Consider the following 21,878-nt stretch of genomic DNA (forward strand, 5'->3'; position numbering starts at 1 on the left):
TGTGTGTGTGTGTGTGTGTGTGTGCACGTATTCGTATTCATATCTTTGTGAGAATGAATTGAAGGTTTACACTCGCACAGCTGGACATTTCTGCAAAGTGAGGACATCACGTTGTCTTTTCTTCTCCATGAGGCTGTTTGAGGGCTGACTTGGTTTTGAGGTAAACAAGGTTGCATTGTTTAAACTGGGATGTCAAAGGGACGGCACATGCGGTCCATTTGATGGTTGATGCTGAGGTTAGAGCTAAGAGGATGCATGTTGGTAATGAAGGCGTGTGCGCACTAACCTGCCACCAGTTTGCTCTTGCGCGATGCCTCTGAAGCCAGCGACTGGGACACGTTCATGATCCTCTCCTGCTGCTTTACAGCCGAGTCCAGCTCACTGAAGTCCAACGGTGCAGACGGCTGCATGTTATGAACACTGTCAGGAGGAAGCACACACATGAACAAGGTGTCAGTGTCCTGGAATGATCTATTCCAGAGTGAAAATGTTGGACTTTACTTTGAAAAATCTCCAAATCTATCCAGTAAAAATGTTTGCTATTCAGTATGTAGGTAGTCAGAGAGGTCCTGAACACAGGCATAATTAGTCTCTCTCTGAACTTATTGAGCAAAGTGTTTTTATAGAACTTTGAAATATCCAGAAATTAACTGATTTGATTGTACACATGTTGGACGTTACTTTAATCAATATGGAGGTAGCTTGAACGATCATGTTTCTGGCATTATTGTAAATGTTATGTTACCATTTATACTTTAAAAACAAAGATCCTATGAAAACAAACATGGCCCTAGTGGTGAAACATTAACATCCTGACTCAACCTCACTCCAGTGTATTCATTTGTGTGTCATCTACCTGGATCTGGCCACGAGGTTCTTGATGCGCTCGGCCCGACGAGAGCGTTCCTCCAGCTCCTCTGGACTCACAGGCTCCTCAGGGTCAGACTCTATGTAGCGCTCCGGGATGGAAACCTTCTGTGGTTTGGCCAGCTGCGTATTGAAAAGACAGTCTTATACTGGTGTGCCATGGTTTCAGACCAGCTGTAGTGTATAGGATACTACAGCAAAACTAATGATTCATTGTATTCTTTGTTTTGTTTCCATTCCAGTGGAGATAAACAATGAATTATGAAACTTGCTTGGTAAAATACTGTTGATATTACTAAAGAATTCCCTTTAAGATTAAGGGATAGGATTGTTTTGTTTAGTCATAGGAGCTTAACCTGTGGATCGTAAATTATAACCTTTAAAACAACTAGCATGAAATAATCCAAATCAAGAAATCAGCTTTTGTCAAAATGGAAATAATCTTTTTTACAGAGTCAGGAGAAAATGTAATGTTTGCAAAATGAAAAGAACAATATTCCTACTCATAAGATATCCAACCTGTCATTATGAAATTTTGATTTTTCAAAGGTTTCAAATACGTTGATTAAAACACAAAAATAAATGGAGCGAGGTATGGGAGCAAGTGCATAGTCAACTCGAGTTGTACTGGTCATGTGACCTGCCGCACCTCCACAACCCTATATAAGACACACCCTCCTAGTTTGATAGGGTCTATTTAAGCTCCAAAGATTTCCCATCTCTCCCTTTGCTTGCCTCTGCTGCCCTACACCAGTACTGCTGCCTGCTGAGTGAGCCCTTCCACCTCCCAGCATCCACCTGTGGGCCCCACAGGGGTGTTACAAATATTTGCTCATCACTCCCATTTATATCAATGTGATCATACCTGAGGATGAGATGAAGTCGAAGCATAGAAGCCGAACACTATGTTCTGCTGCTGCAATAAACTTTTCAAAATAGGAATGTGATTGCTTTTTACTGGAAGTTCTGGAACAAGCACACAAAAGGCTTTGAACAAGGTTGCTTCCAAACAAACCCAATGTCAGTCTGTCTCAAGAACCTGACCTAGACAGCTCCTGTGTGTTATCTCTCATACGGAGACACAGTCCCCTTGAGCATTTTCTCTTTCGTGTACTGTACATCTTTTTCTCTTGAGTGAAAGGCTGCGGATACAATGATATCTTTCCTCGGAATTAATTTGGTCAGCAAATACACAAATATGTGGCTACAAATTTGACAAACAAATTAGACATTAAAGTGGAAAATAACACCCTTACATCTTTCCGGGTTGGGTGAGAGTATGGATGGCGTCAAAGAAGAAGTGAGATGCATCACAACTGTGCAGGATTGTTATTCTTATCATTATTTTCATCATCTTTACCTCTCGGCTGATATCAAAGTCGAAGTCGAATGGCTCCACGTCCACCTCTCGTATCTGTGTGGGCGTCAGCGTCACCCACTCATCAGACTGAATCCTGCCTCTCTCTCTCACTGGGTTCCACCCTTCATCGCTCTGACCCTCTGCCCCAAGTCGCTCCTCCCGCCAATCAAACACCTAGAAAGAGCCGGAGTCAGAGTTACGCAGACGACTCAGAAAAACACACGTGTGCTCTGCGTTCTGCATGTGGGTTCACGAGTTATGTCAATTAATCCCAAAACACCAGTGTTACTGAAAAAATGTGTCTTATTAATTGATTTTGTAATCACTATTAGCAGCCCAAGTCATTTTTAACAGATCAGTGATGGTTAATAAAAAACATACTTACAACATGTTTTTCTCTTCAATCAAGTGAAAGCAAAGACAAATTCAGATAGAGGGAGGGAGCAGTGGAAGGCAAGAGGAGCAGTGACAATCTTTCTGTGACTAACATCGGTAATAGCACTTGTTGGAAAAATACAGAATTACTTTTTGGTTATATATGTGACGTTGCTGCAGTGAGCTGTGCCTCAGGTAGGAGACAAATATGGTTTAATGTTTCTCAGCTACCAAGAATAACTGGAGCAAGACGTTTATACAGACATTTGAAATATTGATGTGAAGTGTAATTATCAGAGAGGAGACCCAGGCCGATGATTAGTCTGTGCAGATCTTTCTCCCTTAATGGTCACCAGTGTGTGTGCGTGTGTGTGTGTGTGTGTGTGTGTGTGTGTGTGTGTGTGTGTGTGTGTGTGTGTGTGTGTGTGTGTGTGTGTGGTGAGCGGTACTTGTGAGTATCCATCCAAGGGGCATCAAAGCCATGCATGCATCCTTCCCACTTCAGTAGCCTGCAGCAGAGTCTGATCTGTTGTCGTGCTCACATGCTCTGAGAAACACTGCATCCCATGCCTTGTTGAACTCAAGAGAATAAATTGCCCACACAAAAGGAGAGAGAGAGAGAAAAACCATGCAGACACAGATTCATCAACCCCCCACCGGATTAGGAAGAACACAGCCAAGAGGAGGTTCAGAAGCCGGAAACTCTTTATTGTCAAGTGCAAATCTCTACATGATAGAAAAGAAAAAAGGGACAAGAGTTGTGCGTTGCTTCCCACTTACACAGAATTAGTTGGTGATAAGCTGTTCATGTCTCTACGTTTCTATACTCTATTATTCTACTCTTTCAACTTCCTGGAATATCTTAGATACTGTACGTAGCTGTGGAAGGATAGAAGCAATTTGGCAGAAAAGCGTTCCAGATTTAATACTTGTCAGAAAAACAAGGAGAGGACAGCAGCGCCATCAAGAACCAAAACTGGGCTGTGACACGCACATGGACGTTCAAAAATAAAAAGTCCATTCGTCTGTAATTTATTAAACAAAATTTGAGTATGAGTTACGCTAGCTTAAAATTTGTTTAATGCAAAGCAGTGAAAATATTGCACTGTACGTACTAAACTGTCCCTTCAGTCTTCCCACACACATTTCCCATGACAAGATGTCTGCTCCTTGTTCATACGCATTATTGCTTTTCAGCCCAGTTGCTTGGACCTTTCCTCTATATTTACGTTGCATAAAACAGCACAGCATAGGCCACTTAAAAAGTACTCAGATTAGAGCAAAGCTTCTCCTCCCAACTTTAGTCTCGGCAATGTCATTCTCAACCACTGTAAAACGACAAAAGTAAAGCTTCCGTAGAAGAAAAGGCTGTGTTAATGAGATGTTAATTCAAATATAAAACTGTGTAAACATGTTTTGCGCTGGTGGAGTAGATACAATAAAATAAGCTCTGATTTTCATGGTTATATGCACTAAAACGAGGTGAAGATGTAGTGGAAGAAGATCACAGACTGTGTATTCCCGATAACAGGCAGATCTCATAGCAGTCTGTGAACCTGTGATAATAATTCCAATATATGTAGTTATATAATATTATCTTGGCAGAAGTCTTTGACAATTTGAATGTTTCTGTATTGCTTTTCCACCTCAGGCATGTTAGCTTTGCTAGCATCCTTCAGTGAAACCACGGGGGCACATGTAGCGGAAAGCTAGCTTTAGGTCACATGTCAAAGTCGTCCTTAAGTCATCTACATCTTCCTCAATGCTAGCTCTTCATCGTTCCTATGATTCTGCAGTGTGCGTTAAGCAAACCATGATTGATTCTAATGTTGATTAAAGGAGGTAAATTTGGGACAAAGGCAAAAGGATCATCAGCAAAAAAAGGCACTTGGATATATCCTGAAGAAAAGAAAGCAGGGAGGTATGATCATGATTTGTGCCACTAGCATTGCCTCTTTCTTCATTTCATCAACCTGAAAACTTGTTTTTTTTTTTAATATCCCAACATTTCCACCACTCCTCTATATGTACTATATACCAAATCTCTACAAAATAGAACTGTACAACTGTATACTGAAAATATCCCTCAGTAAATAAATAAAAGTGTACAAGTACACGGTATGTAGATGTACATAAATGGGCTCTTTGCTCTACTTCCTGGTGCTAAAACAGACGAAGGTAGGAAGTATGATACCTTCCTTTCCCTCCTTTACTCAATAGATTTACATTCAGAATTGTGTCAGTGAGGTCCCACTAGGGGGCAGTGTTAACACGGTTCACTTTAACCCCCGAACCTTTAAAAAAATAAAAAGGGAGCTACTCTGTCCCGGTCCAAATACACCAGCCAAGCATTGCATCTCAGTCCCCTTGTTTTGTCTCCCATTGTTCTTAAAGCGTTAACCAAGCTAGCTAACCAGCTGCACCCACGTCCTGCCCATCGGGGTGTTAGTGCTTGCAGCCAATGTCAGCAACCACTGGTTACATGGCAGACAGTGCTAGTGTGTTAGCATTCCTGCAAGGTTATTATGTGGCGGGATGGCTTAGCAGCAGGGGGGTTGAAGGTGGTGCTCCCTGTGTCTGCTGCTGCTGCGCCGGGGAGGGGGGTAACGTACGGTGGCCGGAGCGTCAGAGGAGGTGGAGGGCATCCTGGAGGAGGAGTGCTGGGTGGTGACGGTGGAGGTGGAGAGGCCCGTGCAGGAGCGGTCCCCCTGGCTGAGGTTCCTCTTGCGCTCGCGAACCAGCGCCTTCTGGTGACGCTTCATCCGCTCCAGCTGCTCCTCCGCGGTCATCCGTCCTCGGGGCTGGCTGCTCCCGAGCTGCGAGGCTTCTGTGGGTGAGGACAGGCGCTCCAAGGCACTCTTAGGTCTCTCCTGGTGACACAGGGAAGCAGGACAGACACAAGGCCAGGAAGGAAACAAGGAGGGGATGGGTGGTAAGTAGAGAGGATGAAAAACAGTCAGAAAGTTACAATTTTTAATTGTATCCTTTTTTCATGGATACATTACAAACCACCGGATTTAGTTTAACCAGAATAACAGGTGTGAAAGGAGCCTCGGGCCATTGGGCCAAAATTGAGTCTGACCAAAAGGTGCTGTCGCTCCAGATCATTTGCAGAGTGAAATCATTCTTTTGGACAGTTCAGACTTTAACATTAAACAATACAAGAAGAAAATTAAACCGTAGCTGCTGACAGTATCTTGTAGTCTTCACCAAATATATAAGTGACACTGAACTATTAAATGACAAGGATGCTTATTAAACTATAAGTGATACCATTATGATATTTCTGTGACAACAAAAGTAACAAAGTGATGCAGTTAATTCATTTTCTCCATTCAAATGGAAAGCTACTATTTTTCTATGTACTTCATTAAAAAAGTTAAATGTTCAAATACAATAAGTGATCTACATCTACAATCCAATCAATTTCAAGTATAGGTACATGCAGCCAATGTAGGTGATGATAGGACATTACAGTACAGGGTTTCCCCCAGAAAACGTGCTAAGCCTGGTGGTAGGGCTGCTAGAAGGCACCCGCGGGGGGGGGGGGGGGGGGGGTTGAGTCGGATTTTGAGCTGGACACCATTGTTTCTTATACTCTAAACATGTTGCACTTTGTTTAATATGCACACCTAACTTTTTTATTTTGGTAAGGGGTTAAATAGATACTTTGATATCTTTTTGAGTTGCACTGCTGACTTAACTTATAAGCCCTCTTTTTTATTTATTTTTATCACGTTGGAGTTGCTAGTTTAAACCTACAGTTTTGCACTTTAATATTTGAGCCTTTGTTTACATTTTGTTTTGTGCTGCATTTTATGGTGACATACAGTTTGTTGTTATCAAAATAAAATTAACTGAATTGGAATGGTCAATTTGATTTTTTTGGAGGAAAATTAATCGTTTAGATTAATCGACTAATCGATAAAATAGTCGTCAGATTAATCGATAGAAAAATAGTCGTTAGTGGCAGCCCTACTTAATATTAAAAAAAAATCAAGTTTGCTGTGAACATAGCAGTCAGGTCTCTTATTTCAGAAACAATGAACCGTAACAGTTTGGTCACCAATAAAAGGTAAGCCTACTACTTCTTTGCTTTCAGCCAGCTACTCAAACAGACAAGCAACAAAATAACAAACAAACCAAAATACACAGGCAAGTGTCGGCCTACTTTTAAATAAATTAAACACAGAACTTTGTAGGGCTATTTGAGTCCTCCTCATATTTGTGGAAAATGTATGAAATAAGAAGTACCCTATTTTTAAATAAATAAAACCAAATAGCTGCAGCCTAATCGTGTAACGGACTAGGTTTATGTTTATGTTTGGTTTGACTTATGTTCAGTAAAACACTGTGTTGAAGGAGCGTTCTGATGTCTGAGGGTCATTGAAAGGGACGTATGTTCAGTAAAACACTGTGTTGAAGGAGCGTTCTGATGTCCGAGGGTAAGTGAAGGGGTCTGGGTGGGACATGTGACTGTTTGGACCAATAGGATGGTTGCTTGTGGATCGGGGCTCAATGAAAAAAACAAGTGACGCTTAGCCTGGCGGGGGGGGGAGTAAAGCCTGACGGACCGCCAGGCCTATACAGCACTGGGGGAAACCCTGCAGTATGTAATGTATGTATGAAATTAAATTATTTAGTCCACTCCCTAAATATGAAACCAAAAACAAACAAATCAAATGCAAATAATGTAACCGAGACATGAACCATGATCCAAACTTTCAGGGGTAGAACGCCATTAAAAAAGATATGTTGTAAAGCAAAACCTTAATAAAGACATGATGTACAGCAGAACCTAATTATATCATTAGGTCAGATATTGTCTTTAACACTTGAAGATGTTGCCCTTAAAACTGTTATTCCTGAACTTTGTCATTCAAGTGATACTGCACACTTAAAAGTTGTTTATTTTTCAAGGTAAATTTGAATTACCAGACATTTCACCTAAAACTAAAGGGTTAAGTTACACTTTAAAGATAATAGTAAAAGTGACTCAAACCCGGCCCATGCAAGCACTGAGTTTCTCGAGCTGATCACAGGTTTTATCTGACACATCCATCCTCCTCGTCTTGACTCACCTTGGCTGCCGAGCTCCCAGGACCTCTCCTGAGGGTGACGTAGGACGAGATGGAGTTGGACTGGTTCAGATGAGATGAAAAGCCTGACAGACACAGATCACATTTGATGTTGATGTAGACAATAAACCATTTCGTTTAGTTTGTGGTAATGCAAAATAAATTCTGAAGGAAAAAATAAAGGACTTGTACTTTAAGTGAAAATCTGGACCTTCTCTCTGTAACATCAGGCTTCTCTTGTGAAATAGCTTTAACATATTAACTGACAAATATTCTTGTCAATGCAGACTAGCTGCCAGCTTAAATCAACATTGCTCAAACTCACATCTTCAGCAGCAACAAATAAAATATATATATTTTTTTAATAAACCACATCACAGTACACTTCTTGATAATTGAAGTAAAACACACTTATGAAAGGATGCTACTCAGTATTTATGCATTATATATTTTAAAATAAGTTGTGTCCAGGTTGTTGGTCTCTAATAATCATCACTGGCCTTAATAAAAAGGATTAATAAAGAAAACACTGAAATATGCAGTATAATCATTTCACATGTTACTGATCAGATACCTGTGGCTGGGAAATACTGGTAGTCAGTGTCAGACCCAGTTGTGTGGTGACTTATTCCTGGCAGCTCTGGTTCACTCAGGTAAGAACGCAAGTCGGCCTGAAACCAGAAAAGGTTAGACAGGAAGTCGGATTGGCAGCTTGTGAAGAAAACTAATTTCAAATCAACCAGTCCCAGGAACAGATTTCTAAAACCTGTAGATTTCAATTAAAAATCAAAACACAAGCGTACCTTACAGTCTCCATTGACAACATACTGCCCACTCTCCCTGTCCCTCTTCCTCTCATCTGATTGGCGTTTTAGTCCACGCACCGACGTATGGCGGATGACTGAGGTCTCTTTGGGGAGAGGAGGCACCACAGGGGGCGTCTCTTCGTAGTCATAGAGGCGGGGCAGTGGGGGCCGAGGCGGAGCGCTGTCATCTGCCTGACACAGTAGAAATGAAAATGGAGAAAAGTTAAGGAAGTAGTGACCAATAAACACAATCAAACTAACTCCAGCAGTAATTCCTGAGATTGAACATGAAGCCATCTCTGCTCTGTCACAAGCAGAAGGGAGACACTCACCCACTTTGGCACGGTGCTGTGAGGCAAAGTATGAGAGAGGATCCTGGGGATGGAGCTTCGAGGAGGAGGCTGGACCTCTGTGCAATGGGAAGGCACTGCAAGGTCCGACACAGAAGGCACTAATTTCCTCTCTGGGGGGATGTGAAGAAAAAGAGAAATCAAGAATTAGCAGTTTCTTTTTTGGGATTTAATATCTGTTCCACTTCTGAGAGGAGGAAAAAAAGACATCTAGAAACAGATGCCAACAAATGCAGACAAAAGCTACACAACAAAAAACACGTCAACTATAGAGTACTCTTATAAAAACAGTTTCTCTAAACTAAAACATATGTAAATGTTAACAATAGAAAGCTGTTTACTGATAGAAACACTGTGCAGTGTTTCAGCTATAATGACAATCTTTAGTGGACTGTATATTAGGTATATATATATATATATATATATACAAAGTATATATATGTGTGCGCGTGGCACCTCACAAATTTATAACACAAAGGAAATTGTTGTTTCCCCTCGTTGTGGTGTGCAAGGATGATACGTCAGCATCACTGCATCTTAAAAACTCTCTTTCTGTCTGTTTTAATTTGTCATAAACTGTAAAGCCATTGTATTGTATTTCAATAAAGAAGACACCGAATGGATGTTACTGTTATGGCCTCCCTACCTGGGTTCTGGACAGAGTCAATGGTGATCTTGTAGTTGGCTTTGCTCGCACTTAGTCCCGCCATCACGTCTTCGATCCTCCACAGCTCGCGCTTCATCTCAGCTTTCTCCTGCTACAGTTTGACACACGCAGGCAGACATTCACTTGATGTTTGTAGCTTTCACTTCTGGCTTGGTTCAACTTGGTTTTCTATCTTACACATTTGATAATTCATATAATTTAGCCCGTTAATAGATTGAAAGGAAATGTGGAGATACAGAGTATGTACATTTTGAAATTGTTGTGTGGAGGTGGAGCTGCTCTGAGCTGCAGTACCAGACCTCACCTGAGGAGTGGCGCTGTGGTTCATATGTGTCTGCAGCACCATCCTTAATTGCTCTACTGATCTCTCCAGCCTGCTGTAGTCCTCCCAGGCCTGTGCCATCTCCTGCATCACACACAAACAAACACACACCCACACACAAAGGTTACATATATTCACAGATATATATTTCCATCTGCATTGTGTGTATGTACAGCAATTTGTTCATGTTATATGAGATTTCACATTTGTCATAGTGTGATATATGCATAGGACACACTTTTTATTCCACCATATTAACATAGACCCACAGTATTTTTAACAAACATATATATATACCGTGGAGAGGCGTGATATTTGGGCCCTGATGGTGACCAGGTCTTCCTGCAGAAGCCTCTGCTGATAGGCGATCTTGTGGGTGTGGGCCGGCTGCTCCTGGAATTGCTCCATCTGCTGGTGGGACATGTCCAGTACACTCTCCAGCTTGTCCTGAAGCAGTGAGGGTTTGAGCAGCAGGAGTTCAACGAAAACAAACCACAACCGCTTCACTTACTGCTCTAGAAGAATGACATTAGCATGCAACAGGTATCCCAAAATGCCTCGAGAGGGCAGCAGGTCTCTATTGTCAACTTCTTTGGCATTCTCTTACTCAACTGAAGGGATGCATATGATTATTATTTCATTCCAGGACTTCTAGTATAACATACTATATTTATTTTGGTGTGTTCAACATCCAAGGCATAAAGCTTCAGTTGCTTGTCATGTGTGTCTGGTCAGAGCTGTCGATATAGGGACAGCCCTGCTTGAGTCAGCGTCTGACAAATCACTATCCCTGCTTCTCCTTGGATAGAATTTCCTGTGAATGACTGTGAATGGTAAACCTAGAAAGAAAGCTACTTTTGAGTTCTGAGGGACTGAGCGTGCGATGGTGACTCACACATCTGCAGCTCGACTGATAGCAGCAAAGCCAGCTATGACTCATCACAGTGACTGAGGTGAGGGGGAGAAAGGAGACGGTTTGATTGACTGAGAGCTTATACACAACACCTGGCAGAGTTTGTGTGTGTGTTGTACCTTGTCGTCCTTCAGGGAGCTGATTCTCGCCTCCAGATCCTTCAGGATCTTGTCCTGCTCACATAACCGACTCAACTTCACCTGCAGGTGGAGACACAGAGCTGTGTGGGTAAGGGGAACTAAAGGGGATATTGAAAGAAATGTGAATTCACTCAGATAAACTGCTTCTCGAGCACTCACTCACGTGTGTCCCTGTGTTTTAACCTCTGATATTTAAGTGGCCCATTTACTTAATAGCAGCCCCCCCTGTTGGAAATAAATCCATATGTGCACTCCTTTGTGTACCTGGGTGTCTCATTGTGCAAGCTTGTAATGCTATGCGTATGTAAATGTGTTAATTTTAATGATTACAAATCTCCATTTTCATGTCTGAGTGCTGGCTTGCAGGTGTGTAACACTAAATATTCATCATTTTGTGGCTCTGCTGGACTCGTGCACGTGTAATAGCTGTGAGTGAGCCCATTAGACAAAGCGGTTGCGACCCACCTGACCCTGTTAACTACAGTGTTACAGCGCTGAGCCTTGTTAATTAATCCCCGATTAAACTCGGCAACTTCAAGGCAAAGGTTGAATCTCTATCTTCCAGCAGTAAAAAAAAACACAACATCAGTGTAACAAGGTTGTGACTGAGCAGTTTGATGAGAACAAAGTACTGATTCACATCAATTTTGACTCTCGATGCTAGTTTTAATATTCCATGAAATAAATTATTAATCCTGTTATCTCCACGGTGATGTTGTTGTTGGATCTAATCAAATATTCATCACAGACAGAAACCTCATAAATTCTTTACAGAGATGTGTGTGGAGCTTATAGTGAGAAATCTTTTCATGAGAGAAAACAAGACTGTTTAAATAGCTACAGGGAATTGTTTGGATTATAACATTTAAAGAGTTATGGTATTTACCCACAAACACTCTCTGACTGCTGTTTTCCCCTTAAAGCTATAGTAAAAGCCAACCTCATCCTCCCACACTTTTACCATAGGATCCATATATTTGTTAAGCCCTAATTACCCCAAGCAGTCTTTACTGCTCCACTAACCAAACCAGAGTTCTGTGTTCGCTTGTCCCAAGAAAGAGCTTAGAGCGTGTATCAGAACCAGGCTGAACAAACAAACAAACAAGTGCAGTATTAGAAAGTAGCAAAAATTGTCCTCCCTCTCAGTTTTAACAAAATCTTAGATGTTAAAAAGACACTATGCAACTTTTTACCTTAAAAGGAGTTTGATGGTTCACTGACTTGTTAGTGGGAGAAGGATTCCTCTTTCATTCCCACTCCTCCCCCAGAACACCTGGTCTTTCTCTATATAACTTCTGTGAGCAGATACATTCTCCCACAACAGTTGTGCCACTAACTGATAGTTGCATCTTGAATGACTACAATCAGGTCCAGCAAGTTCAAAAGTGAGGCTGAACTGTACATCTGTTAAAAAGACTTGGAAGCTTTTTAAAAAACAGCATTTATCTGTGATATTAAGTTCAGAAATATTTAAAATATCAGAGCTCTAAACAGACTTTGGCTTATTTGGTCTGGTTAGGAAAGCCGGGGATCATGGGTAATATACACCATTCAATGTGCTTCAGTTCAGTGAGTGGAACGGACTGTTAGAATTAGAGAGGAAGGTTGACAGCCTCAGTGATTGGGACTATGCAGTCGGAGCTCTGATAACACAGACTGGTAAACTTGGTTTTGTCCGAACATGAAAACCACTTAATCGTTGGGACTTGGAACCCAACAGAATGAATCGCCATGTTCGGCTGCAGAGGGCGCTGTTGCTCAGTGAACGTTAAATAGTGTTGATTTGAAATAATCTAGCGAGTTCTCACAAACTAACTGGACCTAAATTAGATCTTCTTGGACAGTGTGAAAATTAGAGCGGGTTTTAAGTTAATGACACTAACTCTGTAAAAGGTTGTGAAGCTTGTACTTACATCCACGTCACTTTCTGCAACCTTGACAGGTTTCCCTGACTCCTTCAGTGTCTGACTTCCAGCGACCTAGGAAGCAAAAAGGAAACATGCCCAGCGCTCAGTTACAGACTCAAACAAAGTGTCAGACTCCACGATACACTCGTGCTGGAACAGAGGAAGTACAGAGCACAGAGACCAGCTAGAAACTAGTACGAGGCTGAGGCTGACACAGACTAGAAGTGACAAGTTCTCTTGGCCTCGTGCACATGACAACATGAGTGAGTTTTGGCACACAAAATCAGCTCTTGCCATGAAGAACACAATGGCTATGGACACTTTGAAGCCCTGCACAAAAGGATGTATCCAGCTACACATTTATGCACAATGTGCCCTCCATTCAAAAACGTTGCAGTATTTTTTGTGAATGGAAAAATAAAGCTATCAGCCACAACATTAAAACTGATTTAAATGCTGTGGCTGATTGGAGTATTTGTTTCAGGAATCTGGACGGCCTGAGTTCAGGTGCTCACTTTGAGTTTACGATCAGGGTTCTACAATGCTCGAATATCCTCCTGAAACACTCACTAGTTTGAAATAAAGTGCAAATTCCACAGTGTTAAATCATTATATTGCACTGATAGCACTTTCTTGTGCTTGGACATTTATATTTTAGGAGTATGTGTGCTCCCCTTTGAAAAAAGGTTTTTAAAAAGCGTAACACAGTAGAGCCCTGTGTTATTGTCAAGGAGGTCCAGTGTTTCAGAGACGATGGGAGAAGCAGCTGGCTTTACAACCACCGGGCCACAGCCACAGCACATGCACTGCCGAGCCATCCCATGCCGGCTACGCAACAGCATCGCCAACATCGCCACATGAGAGGGAGGGGGTGGACAGGTCGAAGGTCGCGTGGAGGTGAATGTGGTACTGTAAGCAATGGGATGGACTTTCTAGAACATAGACTCTCTACAAATGCGAGCACGCACACTCACATACAGACTCCACCCGTGCGTCCCTATTCTCAACACTGGAGAGACATGCACAAGCGCACACACACACACACACTCACTGACACACTGCGATACATCGTTACACTTTAGTTGCAGTGCGCATTCTGCATAGACACACACCCACACACATACACAGAGAGCTTACGTTCATTAGAGGCCTGAGTGGCCCAGCAGTGCAGTGCAGTAGTAAACTGTGAACTGCGAGGATCAGGGGCTCTAGAGCTCTGATCTGGGAGTTAAAAACAAAATCACAGACATAGTGCCGCAGTCACAAAATGGCGGCTGCTTTTGTGAGATGTTTCTAAAACCGCCGAAGAGTAAGAAGATCACTGCAAGATCTGGGGGGATATTTTGTCCCGCACACGCCTGAACACCTCTGTTTGTAGCTGTAACACACTAAGGTGTTGGGTCAAATGATTGTCAGTTAGAAAACAGGGAGTGAGTTAGTGCAAGCTGGAGACATTTCAAATCAGAAAAAGGCACAGCAGAAGTTACAGTTTTTTAAATGACTAACAGGGATCAGGGCATAAACTCTGTCCATGTCCACATCTCACCTTTAGGTCAAGATACTCCAAGTCCTTCTTCAGCTGCATGTAGGTGTCATCGGTCTGAAGGGGAGACATGTGGGAATGCAGATTTTTTTATGTCAACAGGAATTAAATAATTCACATCTGAGTTGAATTCCCCAACACCTCTCTGACAATTTAATCCCCAGGATGTTGACATATCTGTGTATCCAGCATGATACACTTCACTGCTGATACATGCCTGCTCTAACATGCATCACAACACTCATAATTACAGTAAAAACTGGCATTTATCATGTGCTCAGCGATGCTTAGGGGCTTCTACTGCAACAAGCAAAAACACCAACACAAACCAGATTGGTTAGAAGCAGCAGATCCTGAAACTTAACAGCTCACGTCACTCAACAAAAAGAACACAAAACCAAGTACGGCCAAAAACGAGGGATTTACCCATCAGAAGACTGACATCCACAGTCAGCCAGTCAGCCAAAGCATGGGATGGCTTTGTGCATGTTGAAAAGTTAGCAGTGCGACATGCTATGGACAGTGTCACTAGAAGCGTAATGAGGAAACTGACCAGCCAAAGACAGCACATGGAAAATAAGTGGATGGTTCTATAGCGGCAGCCAGGCCGGCGCTAACCATGCCCAACGTCACACGTCTAAAGCACGGGAGCTTTTGGTGAGAGGTTGCCACTAATATACTGTGACCAGGTGTTGATGCAGCAACTTTTGTGTCTGTTCATTTTTTTTAATTATTAAAGATTTGATTTTTCAGCCTTATTTCACTTTTACACATGTATTTACAGTTACAGACGTACAGGATCAACCGGGAGTTCCAGGTCTGGCTTAAGAGTGAGAGTGAATGTGGATGGAGGAGATGTCAGTTAATATGAAACCTTTGTTCAGTAAGTCTGCACAATGGGAATTTGTACTTTACCTTTATAGGATCATAGCATGACTTGAGAAAAATGAGACCAGTGAAAACGTCCGCAGTCTATGTGTTGCTGTCAACAGTCGTGCTTTTCATATTTGGTGCTTCTTGGTCAGATCCATGAGTGATGATGAGAGTCAATGGGCAGATTCAGTCATAATGTTCTTCAAGTCTACACATCGTGGTTTTCGAATAATGACAGGCATCTCCGAGAAATTTGGATTTAAAGGTTAGAATATATTTTCATTTGGTATTAGGCTGCAAAAACTGCTGTTTGTTTTCTGTGTATGGATTTAGCTCTCTTACTAAATTGATATCTTAATCATCCGGCTCCCAGAGACGACTGCAGGTGCGGAATAAGCAGGTCATTGTGATGGAGAGTACCAGTGAAAGAATCGGTTCTCATTGAAAAGAGTTGACATACTATTTATTATTTTATTCTAGAAATCCACGTCCAAAACTGAGATGGTATGCTTAGAATTTATCCTAATGGGATGGTCTTTAGTCCCTCCGCCAAGGGGCTTATGTTTTGGTTTCGTTAAATCTTAGATCTGGATCAGGGAGCAGACAAATAATGTAGCACCATGTGCGAGAGACTACAACTATAAGACGAGAAGAAAGGCTATAGGGTTTTTCATCTGAAAAAGACGGAGACAGGCGTCTCTAGGTAAGTCAATGACAGAGTTTTGTATTTATTTGTTTGTATGTCTGTCAAAAAGTAAGCACTATTATGAAGAAAACTACTGAACAGTTTAACATGAAACTCGTGGAAGTATGTGGTATGGGTCTGAGAAGAACCCATTACATATTGGTGCAGATCTGGATCAGGGGGCAGATCCGGGAATTTGTCTGTAACATTGTGAGATTTGTTGAGTCGATTTCTCAGAGTAAATTCATGGATCTTGATGAAAACATTTAGGGGACTGATATTTATAAGTGTGTGTACTTTGGTCCAGATAATCATAAAAGTATGGATCTAGTGAATTTAAATGTGGTTTCATGAGGACACTTTTGGCCCTATGAGCTCTACTGACTGCTAATCTAGTTACTCATGCAGAGCCATTGTTAAAACAGTTCACTCTGGACCAGTGTTGGGAAGACAGGAAGACAGAAGGACAGAGACAGGCAGACCCATACAAAGAGCCATGGACAGCACATCAAAATATGAATTTCTCAACAGGAAAATGTTGAAAGTCTATTAGTTTAGAGGAATTTGTATGAGTTCTAAGTTAGAAATAATTTAGTTGTAATGTAGTCCGGCAGTATGTTTAATGGCAACCTCTCCCAGCTCCTGGTAACATGAGGGGAAGGCAGGCGTGCCGCGGGGGCCCCCACCTTAGTGTTGTAAGGGCCTAGGATGGCTGAGAGGCCCACATGTCCAAGCTGGGACACAGGAGAGGGGCCAGAGCTGAGGAGGGGGCTGCTGCTAGTGGTGGTAGTGGCGAGGAGGTGATTGTGGTGGAAGGGATCTGTGGGACCGTTGAGCCGCTGGAGCTGGGTTAGTGTGTGCTGGCGTGCGGAGGCCATCTTGGCCTGATGCCGGCGCAGCTGAATGAGGAGGAGAGTGAGCTCCTCGGGCTGTCAGGCACCACAAGACATTCAATCTGGCAAATCATAATACTGACCACACCACGCTTCAGTGAAACGTCCTTACACAGTGCTAGCAGTCCGACTGTAATGGGACTAATACGAACAAGCAGAGCTAAATTAAGGAGGATTAATGGAGTAGAAAACAAAAGGGAGGGACATAGAAACTACAGAGTCGTAAGAAGCACTTCTCCCACAAGTTCAACTTCAGCCAACTTCACATATGCTGGGTCATAATCAGATTACATGTTACTCATAGCAGAGAAATAATGCACATGAGATTTCCTCAGTTCACACCATTAAATCCCAAGTCTCTTTAGACGTTAAGGTTTATGCTTCAATTTCCAGCTAGTGACAAAAGTATAGTAGATAAGCAAAGTAATACATAATCAACAAATATTGAAGTAACTATTATCTAATGCAAAGTTAGTTTAAATGCCAATACTTGCACTAAACATGCATGTTTTATGTATAGATGAGTAAAACATACCGTTTTGCCGTGAAGGCTTGGTGCACTAACTGTGTGTGTGATGTAGCCAGAGGAAGGCATTGACCGTCTCTCGATAGTAGAAGCCTGACAACACACACACACACACACACGCACACACACACAAACACACTTTATTCTTGTTCTCACATGGCACATTGTGCAAAACCAACTTACTTGTGGAACAAGTAAATTTGCATATTGGTGTTTTCTCATTCACTTTAATAGGGAGATATGCAACGACTAATGGGGTTGTTAGTTTGCATCCCTTTGCAAGGCAAATACACGTATGTATAGAATGTATTTGTAATATAAATATTTTTCTAAACATTTCTTCATGCCTGATACAGTTGAGGTAACTTAACAGACACGATGCCTCGAGGATTTGTATATAATTGTACTCGTTGTACCCGAGGCACCAAAACAATTATTCTGATCAGTGGAGCACAATTCCAGCATCCGCCCCAGACTGTCAGAATGACTGACATTGTTCTGGTTCAAAAACTTTTCTATTTGATATTGTTGCACTTGACAAAAGAAAAAAAAAAGGTTTCATCGTCTAATCTTTGGAAGAGCACAAACAGATGGTATTTATTTCACACGATCCATGCAGTAGAATGCAAAAGGAATTGAGCTATGCAGATGATATGTCTAATCAACAATATCTATGTTATCTATACAGTACTAATTCATACATGAGCCTTTCTTTTGAAGTACCTTCATTTTTCATCTTTCTTGTATTAGTACTTGATTAAATAATAGATTGTTTGAGCTCTGTAGAGTCAGACAGTTGGCCGTACACAATAGATAAGACAGTGAGCTAAACACCGGTCACAAAAACACCAACTTATCTGCTCACATTACAATTTCCTCTCAATTCCTTGATTAAGAACTGAATGATTTGCCAAAATTAAAATGTTGCTTTGTGTCAACAATGTCTCTGTGTGCAGAGAGAACAGCACTTTATTCTCAATAATAGATGTTTTGATCATGTCTTGTTCTTTTGGTGTGAGTGACGGATCGAAGATAATTCCTGTGTAGTAAAACCAAACCCCTGTGTTGTTTACTAACACAACATTACAGCATGTGTGTTTTATCTCAGCGAGTTAAACCTCGTGTTGTTTGTAGAAAGCGTGGATTTTGGTTGTGCTGCTGTGAGACGTTATGTTACCTTGAACAGCTGAGATTTGCTCCTCCGGGGGGAGACGGTGAAGGGGATGTCCAACACTGACCTTTCACCCACAGGTCGGACTGTCACCCGATCAGCTGGCGTGTGCGGCCTCCGTGTGGGTGACAGGGTTCGGCTGGTACCTGGTGGGGGCCCCGGCGGGGGGATGTCTGCAGATGAAGGTGGAACGGACACACAGCGAGGATGGCCCTCGGACCTGGGGAGTGAAGAGGTGGGAGGCACGGTGGAGGGGGGGCGGGGACCGAAGGGATAGTCCGGGGCCGGGGTGTAGATAGGCGCCGTGGGGCTGCCGTGACGGAACTGGTGACGCTGCTGCCACTCGTACAGCTGCCACACGGTGTTGGACCCGGGGACGCACTGCTCCGGGGTGAGGCGGAAGTGGCTCAGGCGGTCCTGGGCGTACTTGTACTCGCCGAGTCGGGCGGGTGTGGGACTCTGCCGAGGGGTCTTCGGCAGAGTTTGATATGCGTCCAGAGTGGTGAACTTGTGCTGGGTTGGTGGTGTGCGACGCGGGAGGGTGTTCTCTCTGGAGGGGGGGCTGTTAAATAGCAACAGGAGGACACATTAGGAGGACTTTTTCCAATTAACAGAAAACAAACACGCACACATAATAGGACAGGTTTTCAGATACCCTGCGTAGCAAAACTTTGTATTTTAGGGATATACACAGATTGCTTTTCTGTCAACTCTAAGTGTAAGACTCTGATCAACTTTGGCCTCCTGCAGGCCAGGAGGATGGTTGCTTTATCTTGGAGACAGACTGAAGTATCGTCTACACAATCTTGGATTAGAGAGATGGCAATGTATGTTACATTAGAAAAGCTAACCTTTGTAATCAGTGGTAAAGCACAGGAATTTGAAGAGGTGTGGGCACCCTTAATGGACTTTCTCAGGCAACGGTAGATTATATCTATCTGTAGGGATATCGAGTGTGACATTTTTATTTTATTTTATTTATTATTGTTATTATTTTACGTAGGTATGTATGTTTGTGTGCGTGTTTATCTTTATTTATTTATTTGTGTTTTTGTATGTATGTGTATGCAGTGAAGTTCGCCTGCATTTCATTGTGCAACGTGTGTGGTATGTGTCAATGTTTTGTTGGTTCTTATTGGAAATTAATAAAAACACATTGTTCAAAAAAATTAAAAAATAATAAATAAATCTTTTCTAGAAAATCATTTCACCTACATGACAGTTACTCACCCTTTCTGTTCCGCCTTCTGCACTTTGACCCATTGCTCCACTTGCTCCAGTGTGTTTCTCCTCTGCACATGCTGCTGTGCGTCAGCAGGGGGCACCGACGGGGCCCTCTGGTACGTCCCTGCTGCAATCCCGTTGGGCTCCAGGATGGGGCTGGGGGTCTGCACAAGGCCGTTCCTTGTGCAGATGCTGGATGGGAGCGTTGAGGCGGCTCGTGATGGCGCTCGGGACGGCACCCTGGACACGGGGGCCGAGGCCGACACGGGGTCCTGCAGCAAGAGGGCGGTGGGTGTGAGGTGTGAGGGGAGGGAGGTGTGCGTGTCCATTTCCAGGCCAGTGCTTCCTATGGGGTTCTCCAGCACAGGGGTGGAAGGAGAGTCTTTGTGGAAGCTGCAGAACTCCTCTGCTTCGCGGTACATTGGCTCCAGGAGGACTTCGTGGATGAGTGGTTGGCTGCTGTCGGATTCTGAAGCCTTGGTGTTGTGGTGGTTTACGTGGTTCGTCTGCGGAACAGCCTGCCGCGGCAAAATGTTCAACTTCTCTAACTTGTCAGATGGTCTGCGGAGAGCAGAGATTACATGAAAAGCCTGGAGGTATACAGACCTTTTACACTTTTACACCTTTTGTAACTCTCACTTTAACATTGTATGAGTTAGAATCCTGCGAGAATTAACTGCAGCAGTTGCACTGACAGCTCCAACTTCTCAAAAGATTTCCGGGGGCTTTTATATAATAAGCACCAATTCTGTTTCATTTGATCACGTTCCTTATATCCCTTGTGTTCCACCATTTCAGGGGCCTTAGTCTTTGTTCTGTGGTGTCGAACTGAATTTTAACTAGATGAATCGCACATGAAAGAGAAACTTTTAGCCCCATTAACAGCTATAAGGCCAGAGATAAATATCACAGGGCATCTCAAAGCAGGGCAGATGACAAGCAAATACTCATATCCACGACTTGACTTTGAATAGCGTCACTGAAATTCCCCATGACAAGACGCACTTGGCTTTGAGAAATAATCGGGTCCCTGAAATTCAATGAGGCACAGGCTGACATTTTTGTTTTAAAGACTCAACATCCTCAGGTGACAGGATACTACCTGCCAGCAACTGGTGTGTGAAGAGAGTCAATATATATGTATATTAGCACGATGGTGAAAGGTCTGTCCATGTAAGACACTGGTAAATGGAGCATGCAAGACAGTCACTTTCATATTTGAAGTATTGTGTTGCCAGATAATGTATTAAAGGCACATTCACATGTTGTAAAAGTAACGCAACTCCTGAAAGAGGAGTGCAACACTGATATTACTGTTTAAGTTTCTTCTAACAAGAAAATGCCTGAAACAAAAAAAAAATCCATCTGGTTACTGTCTTCAGCCTGTCACTCACTAACAGCTGTGTAGTCTTAAGGCATTTTCAAACAGTGAAAACGAGGTGGTGCAAGATGCTGCTGTCTGAGGCTGCCAGCAAAATGATGGGACGTATTTGATCTGTGCCACCTCCCCTCGTCAACACATGAATTATGCATTGAGGAAGCCACTGCTCGTCTGAAAACAGCATTTCACAACATTGGAATATAGCTCTTTGAAAGAACGCACATAAGCAAATGCACTTCACTCATATGCTGTAACATCAGGACCGACAGTGATTAAACAAACAGCAGTGGGATGTTTTCCAACGAACCAGCGTCATATAGAGACATATGGCAACACTTTACTGGAGGCATATTTATAGGATATAACAACTGCTTCTATCATATGCCTAGCATATTTCCTTTTTTATGGATTGTAAATTATGGGTGAAAAAGGATTTAAGTGCAGATAGTTAAATATATTTAGTCAGTACATAAACTATCTGATCTCTGGGAAATGTAGAACCAAAATCACCACAGCACTACAATAATATCAAAATGTACTGAGAGAAGATGTCAAATTTAATGTGGAGAAAATTTGGGGAGAATGAACTCTTGTAAGGTGTGTGTTCAGTTTGTGTGTGTGTGTGTGTGTGTGTGTGTGTGTGTGTGTGTGTGTGTGTGTGTGTGTGTGTGTGTGTGTGTGTGTGTGTGTGTGTGTGTGTGTGTGTGTGTGTGTGTGTGTGTGTGTGTGTGTGTGTGTGTGTGTGTGTGTGTGTGTGTGTGTGTGTGTGTGTGTGTGTGTGTGTGTGTGTGTGTGTG

The 21,878-nt window shown here is 42.6% G+C and overlaps 1 protein-coding gene across 3 annotated transcripts in view; it reads right to left on the reverse strand.

Annotated features, from left to right (window-relative positions):
• plekha7a (pleckstrin homology domain containing, family A member 7a) overlaps nucleotides 1-21,878 on the reverse strand; it is a 140,474-nt gene that overhangs the window by 1,684 nt on the left and 116,912 nt on the right. For all 3 annotated transcript variants that reach the window (XM_061076964.1, XM_061076965.1, XM_061076966.1), the window contains 17 exons: nucleotides 19,707-20,261; nucleotides 18,483-19,038; nucleotides 17,315-17,398; nucleotides 14,332-14,385; nucleotides 12,792-12,857; nucleotides 10,858-10,938; nucleotides 10,123-10,272; nucleotides 9,808-9,909; nucleotides 9,483-9,594; nucleotides 8,819-8,949; nucleotides 8,484-8,678; nucleotides 8,255-8,351; nucleotides 7,684-7,766; nucleotides 5,215-5,472; nucleotides 2,228-2,401; nucleotides 857-990; nucleotides 287-420 (listed from right to left, as the gene is read on the reverse strand). In XM_061076964.1, the coding sequence (XP_060932947.1) occupies nucleotides 287-420; nucleotides 857-990; nucleotides 2,228-2,401; nucleotides 5,215-5,472; nucleotides 7,684-7,766; nucleotides 8,255-8,351; nucleotides 8,484-8,678; nucleotides 8,819-8,949; nucleotides 9,483-9,594; nucleotides 9,808-9,909; nucleotides 10,123-10,272; nucleotides 10,858-10,938; nucleotides 12,792-12,857; nucleotides 14,332-14,385; nucleotides 17,315-17,398; nucleotides 18,483-19,038; nucleotides 19,707-20,261 (2,966 nt within the window). The remainder of the gene's footprint in view (nucleotides 1-286; nucleotides 421-856; nucleotides 991-2,227; nucleotides 2,402-5,214; nucleotides 5,473-7,683; nucleotides 7,767-8,254; nucleotides 8,352-8,483; nucleotides 8,679-8,818; nucleotides 8,950-9,482; nucleotides 9,595-9,807; nucleotides 9,910-10,122; nucleotides 10,273-10,857; nucleotides 10,939-12,791; nucleotides 12,858-14,331; nucleotides 14,386-17,314; nucleotides 17,399-18,482; nucleotides 19,039-19,706; nucleotides 20,262-21,878) is intronic.

This window comes from Limanda limanda, chromosome 8 (genome assembly GCF_963576545.1).
Source record: "Limanda limanda chromosome 8, fLimLim1.1, whole genome shotgun sequence".
Taxonomy (NCBI): domain Eukaryota; kingdom Metazoa; phylum Chordata; class Actinopteri; order Pleuronectiformes; family Pleuronectidae; genus Limanda; species Limanda limanda.